Genomic DNA, 21,204 nt, shown 5'->3' with positions numbered 1-21,204 from the left:
TGAGCCACCATGCCCGGCAATAATTGCTTTTTAATTCAAACGTAAAAAAAAAAAAAAAAAGAAAAAGAAAAAGAAAAAGGAAAAATACGGGGAACACCAAAGCCCTAAATAAAAAAAATTTTTTTTTTTTTTGAGACGGAGTTTCACTTTTGTCACCCAGGGTGGAGTGCAAAGGCACGATCTTGGCTCACTGCAACCTCTGCCTCCCTGGTTCAAGTGATTCTCCTGCCTCAGCCTCCCAAGTAGCTGGGATTACAGGCACCACGATGCCCAGCTAGTTTTTATATTTTCAGTAGAGATGGGTTTTCACCATGTTGGCCAGGCTGGTCTCGAACTCCTGACTTCAGGTGATCCACCCGCCTCGGCCTCCCAAAGTGCTCAGATTACAGGCGTGAGTCACCATGCCTGGCCAAGAAAATATTTTTAAAAGAAATCCTTCATGGCTTCTGAAGTTACAAGATTCTTAAAGGAAGTATATCCAGAGTACTAAGCCAAAAGTCTGGAAATCAAGCTTCTGGGACCTAACCTGACACTAGAGTGACCATGGCTAAATTACAACCCACTGGGAGCAGAGTTCCCTGGTTGCTAATATTTGGATCAGACAAAAGGCATACAATTGGGCCAAAATAGACCAGAAGGTTTCCACAACCCCTAGTTCCAACTTCCTATGACCCTATAAAATGATTAGACTATGTCTGATTGAATTGTATATTACACACCATAAGGGAATGCACATTTATGAAGGGTCAGAGGACTCGAAATATTCTATGACACTATGCATTAAGTTTGGAGTTACACAGCTGAACAGTAATACAGAGCTAGGAGCTTTCAATGTTTTATTTTTCATTTCTATGGAAAAGAGGTGAAGTGGACAGAATGGATGTCTGCAATTCTATCCTAAGGCTTTAATATTTCAAATATTGTTTTGCATCTTTTTGTCTGTTTTCTTTAAAAAAAAAAAGGGGGGGGGGGGAATAAGCTGCTATTAGCAAATACCAAGCCAACAGGGAAAATTCTCCCAACACCAACATCCAAATTAACCCCATCTCCACCTCTTCCAGATCACAGGACATTTGGACAAAGGTTTAAAAAGAGACAAATAATTTTGACTTATTGACAGCCATTTGTGGAAATAACTTTTCAGAAAGTATGAATTTACAAATGGGTACTTATAGGTAATGACCAAACCCAAGAACAAATGCAACTGTTTCAATTAGCAACAAGGACAATACAGTAATGAAAGGCTTGAATTGTTAGTTTGTTCACTTTCAAATATATTCCCTAATTTTGTGTTTGTAATCCTAAAACTCCCATTTTAGAGAATACAAAACAAGTTACGTATTAGATCAAGTCATGTAAATTCAGGTGTGGTAAAATCAGATTAAAGATTAGGAGATTAGGGCTTTTTTCCTGTTTGGGTATTTTAATTTAGGATAATGTCTGACTTACTGGTACCAATACAGATATTAATGAAAACATTTCTGCCATGAAAAGACTGAGTTATAAGAGATGTCTGTAAGTATAGCTAAGAAAGAAGTGATACTTAATGGTGTTTTTAAAAAGCAGCAACAGGCCAGGCACAGTGTCTCATGCCCATAATCCCAGAGCTTTGGGAGGCTGAGGTGGGAGGACTGCTTGAGGCCAGGAGTTTGAGGCGAGCCTGGGCAACATAGTGAGACCCCTATCTCTACAAAAAAATAAAAATAAGAAAATTAACCAGCATGGTGATGCACACCTATAGTCCTAGCAACTTGGGAGGCTGGGGTGGGAGGACTGCTTGAGCCCAGGAGTTCGAAACTGCAGTGAGCTATGATCACACCACTGCACTCCAGCCTAGGCAACCAAGCAAAACTCTATCTCTAGAAAAAAATAAATAGATAAATAATGATAAAAGTAGCAACACTCAGGGAACGTTACAATAAAATGCTGTTCCTAAAAAAACACAACATCCATGAAGACAAAACCTTAATACATATTTTTTCATTTATGAATGAACTACTCTATCACGTCTCATCGTCTCCTTATAAATGGGTAGCTTAACTGCCACTAGTATTTATCCAACATGCTTCTTTATGAAAATCGGTCCTATGAAAAGTCTGGAATCACCAACAAGAGATTTCACACTTGTTACCTAAGGGTAGCATGAAGTCTGTGTGTATATTTGCACATGTACATTATATATATATACACACACACACACACACACATCCCTATATATACAAAAAATATATTCATATATACCTATATGTATATATATAATATATATATATAGGTGTGTGTGTATATATATACCTATAGGTATATGCTTCTCCTCGTCTCTTCACACAGAAGTTTCTCCCCTCAAATCAGTCAACTGTTTGTGCCCAAGTCTGTAACAGACACTGTCGGGGATATAAAGGTGTATGCATGAGAGAGGATCCCAGCTCTCAAGACAGTTATAATTTACTTGGGAAGATAGGACATATTCACATAAAGCGGTCCCAGTACCAGTAAAATTGATGGTTATCATATTTTTATTAGTAATATGGAGGTGCTATCATCTGCACATTGTTTGCATGAACCACAAAGCTTTAATCCAAATAGTTAAGAAAAAATAAATCCATGCCATTTATTTCAATTATATTAGAATACAATAAATATACAATAAATAATTGAATTTCTTTTGAGTATGTAAGAAGTAGCATACTAGCAGTAGTAGGGAAAATAAGGCAAGATATTTAATGGCCAAACTATTACATAAGCTTAGGAAAGGAAATTAAGGGAAAGAAAACAGTTTTGCTATTATTACCTCAGCATGACAATGACAAAGAAGTGTGATTTTTCCAGGCTTTTCTCAGAACCCAGAAGTGTGTGAAGATTAAACTGCTGGGCTAGGTTTCTGGAGATCCAGGTGTTAGCCCTGACTCCTTCACAATTATATTCTCTCCTGCCCTGATTTTCTACCTGTAATAGTTGAGGTTTGAACTAGATGATGGCTAAAATTCCTTTAATGAACACTTCTGGTAACCCTTTATTTGATAAATATATCCAGGTCCTCCATCCTACCCACCACTTCCCAATCCCTGTCTTCTCTACCTCTGACAAAATTACTGTGTACAACATTCAATTTTTTATGAATCTGTCACTAATTATTTGTGTTTATATATACACTAACTTCTTTATGGTAACTGGTTGAAAAAGCAAAATTCTAATTCCTGTTGCTAAAATTTAGTTACTAAACAATCATCACTTTTACATTATCTAGTCCTAATAATCTAGCCAGATTAACATGGCATATTAGTCAGTATTCTTACAAGAAGAGTTTTGGTGTAGCTGTAATTCACAATAGTTAAAGATCAGATCAAATCATTATGTATCCATTGCTTTTACTGGCTTAAAATTGACTTAGCTACACAGCAACTAAGAGTACAGTAATATTTAATTTCTCCCTTTTATGATAATCCAGTGACAACACGTTAAGTATGACTTTGCTACTAAAAGGCTATATAAATATCCTTTCATCTGATAAGTCTTATTAAACCTCTAGTGTTTGGGGGAGGAGGTTAAAAGAAGAAGAGGTTGTAATATTGAGTCATCTCAAATTATTCCTATTATAATTTTTATGTTGGAAGTATTCTTGTTTGGACATCTAAATATTAGGACAGTTATCACCTAGGAACAGCAATGAATTCAAATATTATCCAGTAAGATGCTAAACAACACAAGCTCTCGTCAATTATTAAATACCTTTTGAGTCATTTCAGTAAAGAGATAAATCCAAAATGGAAAAGGGAGAACGTACTCAAGCTTCCATGAAGCTGCACAATAAGGTGAATAATTGGCACAAAAATAAAGCAAAGAATTGAGAAGTATGCTGGAAAAGTCTTTCAAATACTATTCTTGCTTGTATCTAGCTCCATTATACCGTTTAAATTTTGGCCAAATTTTTAAAGTATTTGTTAAACAGTTCCCGCATGTGACATATGTTTCCAGGATACTTCTGACATTGATATGAGAAATTATAAAACATTTAGAAATGAAAATGTTACTCTCAGACAAAAAACACTATAAGTTCCAAGCTTCTTCTGAATTCGTAAGACGGAAAAACATTTGGAAAATAGTACCTTTCTGTTTTAAAATGTTCAAATAATGTATTTTTTTAAAAATGTGTAATCATTCAAGGAAACGGGAAAACAAGTCTAAATAAAACCGGGTCCTAAAGTTTACTCTAGGAGTCGTTATTCTTCCTTTGCAGTCTCAATTCTATTTACTCCATAATAAGTAAACTGTTTTATCCCTTCGGCTGGGAAGGATAATTTTTACCCTACTAAGATGATGACAATGCCACTGCAGTGCTCACCCAGCAAGAAACACATAAATATGAAGCAGCATCAAAGTCTTTCTATGAAGTGTATGCAAGAATTGATTTGCAATGCATTAATTCAGGAATTCAGTGGAAAGGCTCCTACTATACCTAGCAGATCTAAACTTGAGCTCATGATAACACTGCACAAAGCTATGGTAGATAAAAGTGATAGGTAATGCCAATAGAACAATTCCACTGACAACACAAACTCCTCCAAGAATTCTTCCAGGCACTGTGATAGGATACATATCTCCATAGCCAACTGTAGTCATAGAGATAATCACCCACCAGCAGGCAGCAGGAATGCTGGTAAAGTCCTTGTTGGATGTTTCCAGGTCCAGCCCATGTTCAAGAAGCTGAGAAAGTGCACTAAAGATTGCCATGGCAACACAAATGAAGACAAGTAACATAACCATCTCTCGGTAGCAACGTTTGAGAGTCAAACCGAGTGTCTGAAGACCAATGAAGTGACGGGCAAGCTTAATCACCCAAAAAATCCTCATCATTCTAAGTACCCTCAAGGTGACTCCAGCCCTCTGGAGTTGAGAGTTCTCGCCTGTAAACACTGTCATCAACACGGAGATGTAATACGGCGTGATTGCCAGTAAATCAATGATGTTCAGGGGTCTCTTGACAAACTCACACTTGTTTTTGGAGACAATGAACCTCACGATGCACTCCGCAGTGAACCAACCTATGCAGATAGCTTCAATTATCCTGTCAAGAGAACAAAAGAAGAATTGATCATTTTATTTTTAAGCATTTTAATAGCTCTTAGATTTCTTCAGATAGTACTACACTGACATACTAATTCAGTTACTTTTCCAGAAAACATAAAGAACAGACAACATTACCAACATCATCAGACCACCAGGATACACGCAACAGAACAACAAATCAATTCAGATGAAAATTGAGACCAGGTGCAGTGGCTCATGCGTGTAATCCCAGGTCTTTGGAAGGCTGAGGTGGGTGAATCGCTTGAGCCCAGGAGTTCGAGACCAACCTGGGCACCACAGCAAAACCCCGTCTCTACAGAAAAAAATACAAAAATCAGCTGGGCTTGGTGACACACACCTGTAGTACCACCTACCTGGGAGGCTAAGGTGGGAGGATCACCTGAGCCTGGGAAGAGTGAGCCATGACTGTGCCAATGCACTCCAGCCAGGATGACAGAAAGAGACGCTGTCTCAAAAATTTAAAAAAAAAAAAAAAATTGAACTTGATAAAGTTCTTACTTCTATGCTACAATACTATTAAATTTTGTTTTTTACTTGTCACTAATACTTTTAAAAAATATCTCTCTTTTTTGGTAGTTTGAAATTAACTTATCCTCAGTTGGCCACAACATGAAATTTAACTTACTCTTGCAGGACAGTGGTTCTCAGCTGTGATACCAGTTCTGAGGTCGATTGGAAGGGCATTATTCCTATAGAATGTGGACCTATCTAAGTTTTTTGATGGGCTATTTCTTGGTAACTTACAGTCAATGCAAGATCATTTCCTAAAACGTGAATCGTCCTTCCTTCCCAATAGGCTTGTATGAGAGATACTGGCACCAAGCAAGTTTATGGGGCACTGGGTGAGTGCCCTCACCAGAAATTCACCAGGTCACAACTATCCTAAAAAGGTCCCAGCAGAAACGAGGCCGAGGACTCCCACATTGGAGCAAAATGGCCGCTAGGATTTTCCCAAAGACCACAAATACTTTGTGTTCCATCATCACTTTTACACAGCACATATTTTTAAAAGACCACATTTTACCTATAGCAATATTTACCAGCCTTTCTGCATTACTGCATGCGCTGAAAATAATCACATTTATACAGCACACTGCAGTCAAGGGATAGGATTCCTTTTTTTTTTTTGAGATGAAGTTTCACGCTGTCGCCCAGGCTGGAGTGCAGTGGCACGATCTCAGCTCACTGCAACCTCTGCCTCCCGGGTTTAAGCAATTCTCCTGCCTCAGCCTCTCCAGTAGCTGGGACTACAGGCGTCTGCCACCATGCGTGACTAATTTTTGTATTTTTAGTAGAGATGGAGTTTCACCATTTTGGCCAGGCTGGTCTCGAACTCCTTACGTCAGTTGTTCTGCCTACCTCAGCCTCCCGAAGTGTCGGGATTACAGCCATGAGCCACCACACCCAGCCAACGGGTAGGGTTCTTGAAGAAGCCTGCATCCTGGGAGCTCTAGGCCCCCAGCCCTCAGCCCATAAACCCCAAAGCTGAGAAAATCAAATTTCAACACCTCTGGCCCTGTGAGCGGTAATTTGAAGGTAATTTTAAATTTAATTAACATTTTTAATTTTTTTTTAAATTGAGATGGAGTGTCGTTCTGTCACCCAGGCTGGAGTGCAGTGGCACGATCTCGGCTCACTGCAACCTCTGCCGCCTGGGTTCAAGCAATTCTCGTGCCTCAGCCTCCCAAGTAGCTGGGACTACAGGCGCGTGCGACCACGCCTGGCTAATTTTTTTATAGTTTTAGTAGAGACAGGGTTTCACCATGTTGGCCAGGCTGGTCTCGGACTTCTGACCTCAAGTGATCCACCCACCTCGACCTCCCAAAGTGCTGGGATTACAGGCATGAGCCACCATGCCCGGCCCAAAATTTTTAACATTCTAAATTAAAATTTGTAATTATTATACCATCACTTGTTTTTCTCCACATAATTCTTTCTCACCACTAACTTAAACCCAAACATCAGAAGTACAATGGAGAGAGAAGAAACTGGAGTAAGTGGGAGGAGAGTAGGTGGGGCAACATTTTGAAAAGAATTACTCAAAGTGCATTCCACAGAACACAAGTGGTACTTGATGTTACTCACAAAAATGAATAAATACAATTAACCATGTTTCCCTATTGTAGGGCTTTACAGGGCTGTAAAGATTAACTTTATTTATTAACTTTTATTTTCTGAATAGGTATTCACATTCACATGGCTTAAATCACATGATTTTAAAAAAAGAATATAGAAAGAAAGGTCTCAGGCCAGGCATGGTGGCTCATACTTGTAATCCAAGCACTTTGGGAGGCCAAGGTGGGAGAACTGCTTGAGCCCAGGAGTTCAAGACCAGCCTGGGAAACATAGGGAGGCCTCCTCTCTACAAAAAATGAGGCGGGAGGATTGCTTGAGCCCAGGAGATTGAGGCTGCAGTGAGCCATGATCACACCACTGCACTCCCACCTGTGTGACAGACAGCACACCTGCCTCAAAAAAAAAAAAAGGGATGAGGAAGGGGAAGGGAAAAGTCTCACCTCTCACACTATTCCAGCCGCCCAGTTCCCCTCCCTGGAGTCAACAAATATAATCACTTTCTTATGCATCCTTCCAGAGCTATTTGATGTATGTACAAACAAATAAAAATTTTTACTTATATGTGTATATATACGTACATACATGTATATATATATACAGATACATATATACACACATATATATGTATGTATCTCCTTTTACACAAATAGTAGCATGTTACACTAATTGTCCTGCCTCATTTGGTTAATATATCTTGGAGGTCATTCCAAATCAGTAAATAGAGGGCTCCCTCATTTCTTAAACATGGTGACACAGTGTTCCACTGAATGTACTGTGATTTATTTAACCAGTCCACCAGATGAACATTAACAATGATGCAATGAATATTCTTTTTTTTTGAAACAGGGTCTTACTCCCGTCAACCATGCTGGAGTGCAGTGGCACCATCACAGCTCACTGCAGCCTCGAATGCCCAGGCTCAAGCGATCCTCCCACCTCAGCCTCCCAAGTAGCTGGGACGAAGGCACGTACCACCACACTTGGTTATTTTTTTTTCTTTTTTTTTCTTTTTTTTTTTTTTTACTTTTTGTAAAGATGGGGTCTGGAATGGCCTCGAACTCCTGGGCTCAAGCAATCTGCCCACCTTGGCCTTCTAAAGCACTGGAATTACAGGCACGAGCCCAGCCAATGCAATGAATACGTTTGTATATCATTTCCCACATGAGCAGATATATCTGTAGAATAAATCTGAGACTTGGAATTACTGGATCAAAGACGACACATATGTATTTGTAATTTTGATAGATCTTGCCAAGCTACCCCTACAGAGGTTGTACCAAATTACCCACCCACAGGCAATACATAGGAGTGTCTATTCCCCACGGCCTCACTAATGTAAAGTATTGTTGAACTTGGAGGTCTCTGCCACTCTGAGAGATGAAAAGTGCTAGCTTATTCTGAGCGATGTTGAGCATCTTTGCACATGTTTAACGGCCTGCTCTGTGACCCGTCTGTATCCCTTGCTCATAAAGGCTTTAATCTGCTCAGAAACAGTAGGAATATCCTTCAGAGTATCAGGCCAGGACTACTGTTCCTTGAAATACCAGTTTTGCAAAATGATTCCAGAGCCTTTGCCTATAAATTTCTTAGTAACAGAGTTTGACAAACTATAGCCCGGGATCTAAATCCTGCCCACTTCCCACTTATTTATTTATTTATTCATTTTTTGTATGGCATGCAACCTAAGAATGGTTCCTAATTTTTTTCCCCCACTGGTTTGAAATGGTGGCTTTTATCATACATTAAATTACCAATCACACCTAAGTAAAATTCTGGATTTTCCGCTTTCCAGAGTGGAAAGTTCAGAACTTCACTCAGGTATATCTGATCAATCCATTCTATCTTATACTATGCTACTCTCAATTTTCATTACAGTTGACCCCTGAATAACATGGGTTTGATCACAAGGATCCACTTATAGGCAGTTTGTTTTTCAACCAAATGTGATCAAAAATACAGTATTCGCAGGAAGTAAAACACGCTTATGGCCGGGCGCGGTGGCTCATGCCTGTAATCCCAGCATTTTGGGAGGCCGAAGCGGGCGGATCATGAGGTCAAGAGATCGAGACCACAGTGAAACCCTGTCTCTACTAAAAATACAAGAAATTAGCCGGGCACAGTGGCAGGTGCCTGTAGTCCCAGCTACTCGGGAGGCTGAGGCAGGAGAATGGCGTGAACCTGGGAGGTGGAGCTTGCAGTGAGCTGAGATCGCGCCACTGCACTCCAGCCTGGGTGACAGAGCGAGACTCCGTCTCAAAAAAAAAAAAAAACAAAACAAAAAAACATGCTTATACAGACAGCCAACTTTTCATATACTTGGGTTTCCCAGGGCCCACTGAGGGACTTGAGTATGTGCAGATTTTGGTATATGTGGGGGGTCCTGGAACCAACATCCTACATGTACCGAGAAATGAGTGTACTTTGTTTTGATGTCTAGTTGAATGTATCACTCACTTGTGTTCTTCCTTTTCAAGACTGTCCTGGTTATTCGTAAGCACTTGCTCCTCCAACATAAATTTTATTTTTTTATATTTTTTAATGATTGGGGGAAAAAACAAAATCTAAAGAATTACACTTTATGACATGTACAAATTATGTAAAATTTGAATTTCAGTGGCCATAAATAAAGTTTTATTGGAACACAGCCATGTTCACTCATTTACACATTGTCTATGGCTGTTTTCACGGCAAAGTTGAGTGGTCATGACAGAGACCATATAGCTCTGCAAAACCTAAAGTACTTACTATCATTGAAAAAAAAAAAAGTCTGCTGTTGTGTTAAGCCACTGAGATTTCTTTTTTATTTTATTATTATTATTTTTTGAGACAGGGTCTCACTCTGTCACCCAGGCTGGAGCACAGTGGTACGATGTTGGCTCACTGCAACCTCCACCTCCCGGACTCAAGCAATTCTCCTGCCTCAGCTTCCTGAGTAGCTGGGATTACAGGCGCGCACCACCACACCTGGCTAAGCTTTGTATTTTTAGGAGAGATGAGGTTTCATCATGTTGGCCAGGCTGGTCTTGAACTCCTGGCCTCAAGTGATCCACCCGCCTTGGCCTCCCAAAGTGCTGGAATTAAAGGCATGAGCCACCGCACCCAGCCTGGGATTTCTAAATTGGTTGCTATCCTAGGTAGTAAACTGGTAAATATAGTAGGTAGTAGTAAGATGTGCACTTAAAAGGGATTGCAGGAGCACGCAGCAGTGATAATAATAGTTTCCTTAGATTGGCTTGTGGGTAAGATGTACCAGTTCTCCAGCTAACATACTCTGTCTCTTCTCTAGCCAGACACAAGCAAGGGCACTGAGCTTGACGTCAGAGGCTCTGTGCTCTTTCCATTCTGAAGGACAAGCCTCACCATCAAGTGGCAGATTTACATGGATCTTATAAGGACCTTCCCAGCTCTAAAATCCTAAGATTCTATTAATTTCAGAAGAGTAAAAATGTCAACTGTGCCAAAAATACCAGAACATTTTCTGTCTAATTATTTCCAGCAGCAGCCAAAGTTGTTATGACTAAGAAGGAGGAAATCCAAATGGTGTGGAATAGTCTCTCTCAATAAGGGAATTTCAAAGAAGTAAGCTCGTCTGTAACGAGGTCCTCAGGGTTCTGCTTGCCCACACCTTAGGTCAGATGCAGTTTATTCAGAATTGCACACCAAAGGGATGAATCAGTGAGAAACCCCAGGCATCACTTTCACCTTCAATTATGCCAAGGCAGTCTCTAGCAACAAACACCACCAAGCCTGCCAAAATTCCTCGTGTTTCCAAATGGCACTCTCACCAATGCCACCACTGACAACTGATGAAAAACTGAGTACTGTTCACTGAGCACAAGAGCAAACAATTGGGTATTCCCGGAGGTTACTTCTGTAAAATTAAACAGGAAAAAAGAAACTAAAGATACTAAGAGACATCACATTCCTTTGAAGCCCATTCTGATTTCTTCTGAGGTCCAAACATATAGATGTTCATGAATGTTTGCCTAATAAAAATATTCACCACTGACTGATGCCTTTCAGTTGGGCACTATGCTAAGCAATTTACAGACATCATCTCGTCTGATCCCTTTCAAGAAGTCTATGAAATATGTATTTCCCCTAGTATCTCCACTTTACAGATGACAAAACTGAGGCTGAAAGGTTAAGCACTTTTCCAAGGTCACACAACTAAGAAGCTGCAATTACACAGGTAATGAAACCCAGATCTACAAGATTTTAAAGCTAAAAGGAGCATTTGGAAATGCAAATGATTTTATGACAATGTCCATTGTTAAGATTAAATGGGGCCAGGCGCAGTGGCTCATGCCCATAATCCTAGCACTTTGGGAGGCCAAGGCAGGTGGATCACTTGAGGTCAGGAGTTCAAGACCAGCCTGGCCAACATGGTGAAACCCTGTCTCTCCCAAAAATACAAAAATTAGCTGGGCATGGTGGCAGGCGCCTGTAATCCCAGCTACTCGGGAGACTGAGGCAGGAGAACTGCTCGAACCTGAATGGCGGAGGTCGCAGTGAGCTGAGATAGTACCACTGCACTCCAGCCTGGGTGACAGAGCAAGACTCCAACTCAAAAAAAAAAAAAAAAGATTAAATGGTATATGTCAACCATTTGGTCTCCAAGGTTTACATTAGAATAGCATTTTTTTTGTGCCGGGGCAGTGACACACACCTGTAATCTCAGCACTTTGGGAAGCTGAAGTGGGAGGATTGCTTGAGCCCAGGAGTACAAGACCAGCCTGGGCAACAAAGCAAGACCCCATCTCTACTACAAACAATGTTTTAAAATTAGCAGGGGGCCAGGCACAGTGGCTCATGCCTGTAATCCCAGCACTTTGGGAGGCTGAGGTGGGTGGATCACTTGAGGTCAGGAGTTCGAGACCAGCCTGGCCAACATGGTGAAACCCCGTCTCTACTAAAAATACAAAAATTAGCTGGGCGTGGTGGTGCGTGCCTGTAATCCCAGCTACTCAGGAGGCTGAAATAGGAGAATCTGCTTGAACCCAGGAGGTGGAGGTTGTAGTGAGCTGAGATCATGCCACTGCACTCCAACCTGGGCGACACAGCAAGACTTTGTCTCACAAAAAATTAATTAATTAAAATTAGCAGGGAGTGGTGGTGTGTGCCTGTAGTCCTAGCTACTTGGGAAGCTGAGGTGGGAGGATCCCCTGAGCCCAGGAGTTCAAGGCTGCAGGGAGCCATGATCTTGCCACTACACTCCAGCCTGGGCAACAGAGTGAGACCCTACCTCAAAAACAAAAACAACAACAACAACAACAACAAAGATACAATCAAGAGTGAAAGGGCAACCTACAGAATGGGAGATGATATTTGCAAGTCATTTATCTGATTGAGAATTAATGTACAAGATATACAAAGAACTCCTGCAACTCAGTAACAACAACAAAAAAAAATCAACCCAACTAAAAAATGGACAAAGGATTTTTTAGATTAATTTTTTATTTTTAATTTTCATGGGTACATAGTAGGTGTATATATTTATGGGTTACATGAGATATTTTGACACAGGCATGCAATGCATAATAATCACATCAGGGTAAATGGGGTGGTAAATATATATATATATATATATATATATATTTTTTTTTTTTTAAGGAAACAGAATTTTGCTCTGTCACCCAGGCTAGAGCATAATGGAGCAGTCATAGCTCACTGCAGCCTCAAATTCACCTAAAGCATTTATCCTTTGTGTTACAAACAATCCAATTATACTTTTTTAGTTACTTTAAAATGTAAGATTAAATTTTTTTTTTTACTATAGTCACCCTGTTGTGCTAGCAAATACTAGGTCTCACTCATTCTTTCTAACTACCTTTTTTTTAACCATTAACCATACTCACTTCCCCACCACCACTGCTACCCTTCTAAGCCTCTGGTAACCATCCTTCTACTCTTTATATTCATGAGTTCAATTGTTTTAATTTTTAGCTCCCACAAATAAGTGAGAACACAAGAAGTTTGTCTTTCTGTGCCTGATTTATTTCACTTAAAAAAATGACCTCCAGTTCCATGTTGTTGCAAATGGCAGGACCTCATTCTTTTTTATGGCTGAATAGTACTCCATTGTGTGTAAGTACCACATTTCCTTTATACATTCATCTGGGTGTGTGTGTGTGTGTATGTGTGTGTTTTGTTTTGTTTTGAGATGAAGTCTCGCTCTGTCACCCAGGCTGGGGTGCAGTGGTGTGATCTAGACTCACTGCAACCTGCGCCTCCAGGGTTCAAGAGATTCTCCTGCCTCAGCATCTTGAGCAGCTGGGACTACAGGTGCATGCTACCATGCTGGGGTAATTTTTGTACTTTTAGTAGAGATGGGGTTTCGCCATGTTGGCCAAGCTGGTCTCGAACTCCTGACCTCAGGCAATCTGCCTGCCTCAGCCTCCCAAAGTGCTGAGATTACAGGCGTGGGCCACTGTGCCTGGCCACATTCATTTGTTGATGACACTTAGGTTGCTTCCAAATCTTGGCTAACATGAATAGTGCTGCAACAAACATGGGAGTGCACGTATCTTTCTGATATGCTGATTTCCTTTCTGTTGGGTATACACCCACTCAACAGTGGGATTGCTGGATCATATGGTAGCTCTATTTTCAGTTTTTTAAGGAACCTCCAAACTGTTCTCCATAGTGGTTGTGCTAATTTACATTTCCACTAACAGTGTATGAGGGATCCCTTTTCTCCACATCCTCGCCAGCATTTGTTATTGTCTGTCTTTTGGATGAAAGCCATTTTAACTGGAGTGAGATGATATTTCATTGTAGTTTTGATTTGCACTTCTGTGATGATCAATGATGCTGAGCACCTTTTCCATATACCTGTTTGCCATTCGTATGTCTTCTTTTGAGAAATATCTATTCAGATTTTTTGCCCATTTTTAAATCAAATTATTAGATTTTTTTTCCTATAGAGTTGTTTGAGCTCCTTATACATTCTGGTTTTTAATCCCTTGTCAGATAGGTAGTTTGCAAATATTTTCTCCCATTCTGTGGGTTGTCTCTTCACTTTGTTGATTCTTTCCTTCGCTGTGCAGAAGCTTCTTAATTGGGTGTGATCCCATTTGTTCATTTTTGCTTTGGTTGCCTATGCTGGTGGGGTATTGCTCAAGAAATCTTTGCCTACTCGAATGTCCTGGAGATTTTCCCCAATGTTTTCGTGTAGTAGTTTCATAGTTTGAGGTCTTAGATTTATGTCATTAATCCAGTTTGATTTGATTTTTTTAATATAGTGAGATAAAGGGTCTAGTTTCTTTTGCATATGGATGTCCAGTTTTCCCAGCACCACTTATTGAAGAGACTGTCCCGGACAAAGGATTTGAATAGATATTTCTCCAAAGTTAATAAGGCCAATGAGCATATGAAAAGATGCCCAACATTCTTAATCATCAGAAAAATGCAAATCAGAACCACAATGATGGCTACAATGATGGCCTACAGGATGGCTACTATACCAAAAAAAAAAAAAAAATCACACCAGAAAATCACAAGTGTCTTGAGCACTGTTGGTAGGATTGTAAAAGGGTACATCCACTATGCATAACAGTATGGAGGTTCCTCGAAAAATTAAAAATAGAAATATCACATGCTGAAGTAATCACGCTTCTGGGTATATATCCAAAACAACTGAAAGCAGGGTCTTAAAGAAATATTTGCACACCCACTTTCACAAATACAAATGAAGCATTACTGACAATAGTTAAGATGTGGAAGCAACCTTAATGTCCACTGACAAAAGAATAAATAAAGAAATCTATTTGGAATTTAATATTGAATTTAAAATTGGAATATAGCTAGGCGTGGTGGCTCACTCCTGTAATCCCAGCACTTTGGGAGGCCGAGGCAGGCAGATCACCTGAAGTAAGGAGTTCAAGACCAACCAGGCCAACATGGCAAAACCTCGTCTCTACTAAAAGTATGAAAATTAGCCAGGGGTGGTAGTGTGTGCCTGTAATCCCAGCTACTTGGGAGGCTGAGGCAGGAGAATCACTTGAACCGGGGAGGCAGAGGTTGCAGTGAGCCAAGATCGTGCCATTGTACTGGGCGACAGAGCAAGACTCTGCCTCAAAAAAAAAAAAAAAAAGAAAGAAAGGAAATCCTGTTACATGGATGAACCTTGAAGACATTACGTTAAGTGAAATAAGCCAGTCACAAAAAGACAAATACAATGTGATTCCACTTACATGAGGTATCTAAACTAGTCAAATTCACAGAAACAAAAAGATGGTAGTTACAGGCAGCTGGGAAAAGGTGAAAGAGAAGAGTTGTTTGATGGGTACAGTGCTTCAGATTTGCAAGATGAGATGAAAAAGCTCTGAAGATCTGTTTCATAACAATATGAATATATTATACTTAACACTACTAAATGGTATACTTAAAAATTGTTAAGATGGTAAATTTTATATTATGTATATTTTACTACAATTTTAAAGAGCAAACATATGAGCAGTGATGGAATACAAATCTATGCCCCCAAGAAGGCTAGAGCCTTAATACAGAACTTTTTTATGTTTTATGTTCTTTATATTTTGTAGAGCTGAGATCTCACTATGTTGCTCAGGCTGGTCTCAAACTCCTGGCCTCCCAAAGTACTAGAGGCTACAGGTGTGAGCCACCACTCCCAGCACGTTAGACTGCTCAGCCACACTACCCGTGGGGTCAATGGAAAAACAAAAACAAAAACAGTACTGACTTTGACATTAATTAATTTTTTTTTTTTTTTTTTTTTTTTTGAGACGGAGTCTCGCTCTGTCACCCAGGCTGGACTGCAGTGGCGCGATCTCGGCTCACTGCAAGCTCCGCCTCCCGGGTTCACGCCATTCTCCTGCCTCAGCCTCCCGAGTAGCTGGGACTACAGGCGCCCGCCACTACGCCCAGCTAACTTTTTGTATTTTTAGTAGAGACAGGGTTTCACCTTGGTCTCGATCTCCTGACCTCGTGATCCGCCCGCCTCGGCCTCCCAAAGTGCTGGGATTACAGGCGTGAGCCACCGCGCCCGGCCGACATTAATTAATTTTTGACTTACATTCTGCTTTACCTCAGAAGAATTGAAGGAGATTGTTCCTGTCATTAACACCAAACAGAACCTGATTAAAATTTAATATTACAAGGACAACTATGAAAATTAATATAAAAAACAGCTGTGGCTGGCCCCAATAGTTCATGTCTGTAATCCCAACACTTAGGGAGGCCAAGGCAAGAGAACTGCTTGAGCCCAGGAGATCTTGGAATATAGCGAGATCTCACAATATAGTCAGATCTCATCTTTACTAAAAATTTTCAAAAAATTAGCCAGTGTGGGGCATGTGCCTGTAGTCCCAGTTACTTGGGAGGCTGAAGTGGGAGGATCACTTGGGCCCAGGAGCTTGAGGCTGCAGTGAGCTATGACTGCACCATTACACTCCAGACTAGGCAACAGACCAAAATCCTGTCTCTTAAAAAAAATAAAAATTAAAAATTAAAAAATTATATATATATGTACAGCTGAAAGCTGAATCTGAATAGCTGACTTGAAAAAGCTAAATGAATTACACAAGCAACAGGCCAACACAGAAAACCACCTAAAATAATAATTATATACATATAGTTATTATATACCTATAATATGTGCATATATAATTATATTACATTTAAAATAATATATAGTATATTTTAAATATAGTACAATATCATAATGTGTAAGAATATAAAATAAGGAAATGTTATATGAATCCAAACTCCAATAACTTTGTTACTAATCATATTTACACTGAAATAGAATTTTAAGATAAAACTTAACAGTTTTGGCAGGGAAAAATGAAATTTATTTATAACTTCTTTGAAGCCATAAATATTGACACATCAGTATAAGATGAAAGTCATAGACTGCAATCATTTTTTAACCTCTCCAAAAATAATATGGCCAGGTGCAGTGGCTCACACCTGTAATCCCAGCACTTTAGGAGGCCAAGGCAGGAGGATTACTTGAGTAATCTTCTTAGCAGTTCGAGTCCAGTCTGGGCAACATGTCAAAACCCTGTCTCTACAAAAAATACAAAAATTAGCCAGGCATGATGGTGCATGCCTGCAGTCCCAGTTACTGGGGAGGCTGAGGAGGAGCACCTGAGCCCAGGGCTGCAGTGGGCCATGATCACACCATATATTCCAGCCTAAGCAAGAGTGAGACCAGCCTCAAAAAACAAACAAAAAAAGATTTGTGACCATTATTATTATTACTGCAAACCATCTCTGAGCTCAGAGCCTTCTATTTACAAAAGGAGTTCAGTTCAAGTCCAACTTAAAAACATTTTAAAAGAAAGTAAACAGTATGCCCAACTAGAAGAGCAATCACCACAATCAAGTCATCAGCAGCTTAAATCAGCCTTAACAACCCCAGCAGTGCAACAAAAGGAAAAGTTACCCTTCTTACTCCAAGCCTTCAGATTTAAATGTACAAAGCATTTCCAATCACATTTCTAACCGGCATGTACAATGTAATAACACAAGGCACAATAAAAATTTCCAGCAAACTGCACATCAACAGCCACTTCATTACCTAGAGTCTTTCATGTCCTTATAAGAGTTTTCTCCACAACAATTGGTTAAATAGGAAAAAAGTAGGGTTTTTTTGAGAGAAAAAAAACATGATTTTTTTCTTACACACTTTAATTATCTTACAGAGAAAAAATATATACCATTTGTACCTCTTTATCTTCCAACCTAGATCAATAATAAAACACATAATTGAACACTTATTCAAGTTCCAAACATCTTTCTATACATTTACATACTAATTCACTTAATTCTCACAACTGTATGCAATAGGTTTTGTTATGATCCCCACCTACAAATGAGGAGACTAAGCCAAAGAGAATTAACTAGTGGCCAAGTGCAGTAGCTCATGCCTGTAATCCCAACACTTTGGGAGGCCAAGAAAGGCAGACTGCTTGAGCCCAGGAGTTCAAGACCAGTTTGGGCAACGTGACGAAACTCCATCTCTGCAAAATACAGGAAAAAAAAAAAAATTAGCCAAGCATGGGGGCACGCGCCTGTACTCCCAGCAACCTGGGAGGCTGAGGCAAAAGGGTTCCTTGAACCTGGGGAGGTTGAAGCTGAAGTGAGCTGTGATTGTGCCACCGCACTCCAGCTGGGCGACAGAGAGACTATGTTTCAAAAAAAAAGAGAGAAGTAACTACATCATGTCACACAGATAATAAATGGCAGTTTAATAATATTTACAAGGCTGGCCAGGCACGGTGGCTCATGCCTGTTATCCTAGCACTTTGGGAGGCCGAGGCAGGCAGATCACACACACACACACACACACACACACACACACACAAACACACACACACACACACACACACACACAAAGGCTGGGCGCAGTGGCTCACACCTCTGATCCCAACACTGGGAGGCCAAGGCAGAAGGATCACTTAGGCCCAGGAGTTCGAGGCTGCAGTGAGCTATGATCACACCACTGCACTCCAGCCTGGGTAACAGAGAGAGACCCTATCTCTAAAAAAAAAAAGAAATGTACAAAGCCAGGTGTGGTGTCACGCACCTGTAGTCTCCTAGCTACTTGGGAAGCTGAGGAAGGAAGATCACTTGAGCTCAGGCTTCAAAACCAGCCTGAGCAATATAGTGAAACCTCTCATCTCAATATATAAATAAGTAAATTTTAAACAAACAAAATATATGTACTCACTGACTAAGTCATACCTTGAATCACGCCTGGGATTCATGGATGTCCCTATATAGCTACAGTCAATGTATGTGTTAATTTTCACATTCCTCACTTGATACTATTTTGTTTCCTCATGCTCACATTTGGACGGCCATTTCATTAGGATATGTGGCAGGACAACGATAATGATGAATGAAAAGTTCACTCTCTCAAAGTCATTGGGATTGGCCACAGAGAACTGGGCTCCTCCCACAGTTTTTAAGGGGCTGCTATTATTCCGCCGGATCTCTTTTCCTGCAATCACCTCCACCTTTGCTTTTCTCACTTTCCCTTAGCAGACAGGAACATGCGCCCTTGCCTGAGGAATCTGGCCTCTGCCTCCTAAACACAGTTTACCCTCTGTGGTTCCTCTGTCCTCTGTTTTGGCAACAGAGGTACCAGATTCACATTCTCTCTTTATTGGGAAACAGGGACTGATGACCCCCTACCAAGAAACAACCAAGTTCCTGACTGCAAATGCAAAGGCAACAATACCTGCCCTGCTAAGACAGGGGCTATCCATCACATATAAATCTCCATCAAAGTGTGTTTCTGTGAAAAATTACAGGCAATTACTACAAATAACCCTTATCTTTTCTGACTCCTTTTGGCATAATTCAATATTCAACCCAAATACATGACTTAAGTGCATTGTAGCGTCTGCAGTGTAGCCCGAGGTAGTGTTTTGCAAGGAGTTCTGTCCTGCTAGTGTGAGCTTGTAGAGACAGACTCTCAAACCTCAGAAAGAAGCAACATAGGAGACCCCATTTCTTAAAAAAGAAAAAAAAAAAGGAACCTCAGGAAGAAACAGTTTTGATATTATGTCAGTGTGGGGTAGGCTTTTGTTTCTTAAACTTTTAGAGATGAAGAACTGAGACCATTCAACATACAAGAGAAGACAGAATGGCCAGACGCCTGAAATCCCAGCACTTTGCGAGGCCAAGGTGGGTGGATTACCTGAGGTCAGGAGTTCAAGACGAGTCCAACCAACATGGTGAAACCCCGTCTCTACTAAAAATACAAAATTAGCTGGGCGTGGTGGCACACGCCTGTAATCCCAGATACTCGGGAGGCTTAGGCAGGAGAATCGCTTGAACCCGGGATGTGGAGGTTGCAGTGAGCCAAGATCGCACCACTGCACTCCAGACTGGGCAACAAGAGCGAAACTCTGTCGTCTCAAAAAAAAAAAAAAATAGAGTGAGAAGACAGAATGGTATTATGGTATTATGACCCCCCCAGATATCCAGCCCCATTCACCATCAGCCCAAAGCCAGTTCTGCCCCGCTCCACATCCTCATCTACTTCCCTCATGTCTTATTTTGAAATAAATCTCAGAGTGTGGGCATTTATCCCAGAGTCCTTTCTCACCCTCCCTGCCTGGCAAGTCAACTAATGTGCACAAAGGAGGCACGAAATGTGCAAGGCTTCAGTCTGAGTCTCTTGAGACAGGTCACTTGTAGTCAGGATGATGCAATGTCCTCAAGTCAGGATGGGATGACAACATATTAACCTGGATGTGGCTATAAGCCCATGGAGCCCATTAATTCATTCACCATGCAACAAAGCTCATGAGTGACTGCCTAATGTATGTCAGGCTCTACAGAGCCACAGAGAGGTGCATAAAGATAAACTAAAGATAGAACTTAAGCACAGTTATGTAAGATGTTATCGGCCAGGCGTGGTGGCTCACGCCTGTAATCCCAGCTCTTTGGGAGGCCAAGGCGGGTGGATCACGAGGTCAGGAGATCGAGACCATGCTGGCTAACATGGTGAAACCTTGTCTCTACTAAAAATACAAAAAATTAGCTGGGCATGGTGGCGGACACCTGTAGTCCTAGCTACTCGGGAGGATGAGGCAGGAGAATGGTGTGAACCCGGGAGGTGGAGCTTGCAGGGAGCCGAGATTGCACCACTGTACTCCAGCCTGGGCAATAGAGAGAGACTCCATCTCAAAAAGAAGAAAAAAAAAAAGATGTTATCATTGGGGAAACCAGATGAAGGGTAAAACAGAACTCTCTGTGCTGTTTTTGCAACTTCTTGCGAGTATAAAACTATCTTAAGCAAGGCAAGGTGGCTTACATCTGTAATCCCAGCACTTTGAGAGGTTGAAGTGGGAGGACTTCTTGAAGACAGGAGTATGAGACCAGCATGGACAACATAGCAAGACCCTTATCTTTACAAAAAAAAAATAGCAGGCATGATGGTGCACGCCTGTAGCCCTAGCTACTCAGAAGGTGGGAGAATTGCCTGTACCCAGGAGTTTGAGGCTGCAGTGAGTCATGACTATACCACTGCACTCCAGCCTGGGCAACAAAGCAAGACTCTCT

General features: G+C 40.8%; 1 protein-coding gene across 3 annotated transcripts in view; it reads right to left on the bottom strand.

The window, feature by feature from the left end:
* Positions 1-21,204, bottom strand: part of KCNG3 (potassium voltage-gated channel modifier subfamily G member 3) — a 111,686-nt gene that overhangs the window by 54,130 nt on the left and 36,352 nt on the right. For 2 of the 3 annotated variants that reach the window (XM_031008067.3, XM_019020742.4), the window contains exon 2: positions 2,496-5,062. In XM_031008067.3, the coding sequence (XP_030863927.1) occupies positions 4,417-5,062 (646 nt within the window). In that variant the 3' untranslated portion in view covers positions 2,496-4,416. Of the gene's footprint in view, positions 1-2,495; positions 5,063-21,204 lie in introns of those variants that run through there. The other variant, XM_063695918.1, reaches the window with a different exon arrangement.

This window comes from Gorilla gorilla, chromosome 12 (genome assembly GCF_029281585.2).
Source record: "Gorilla gorilla gorilla isolate KB3781 chromosome 12, NHGRI_mGorGor1-v2.1_pri, whole genome shotgun sequence".
Taxonomy (NCBI): Eukaryota; Metazoa; Chordata; class Mammalia; order Primates; family Hominidae; genus Gorilla; species Gorilla gorilla.
Note: the sequence above shows the minus strand (reverse complement) of the source record. Positions and strands in the feature narration are given on the sequence as shown.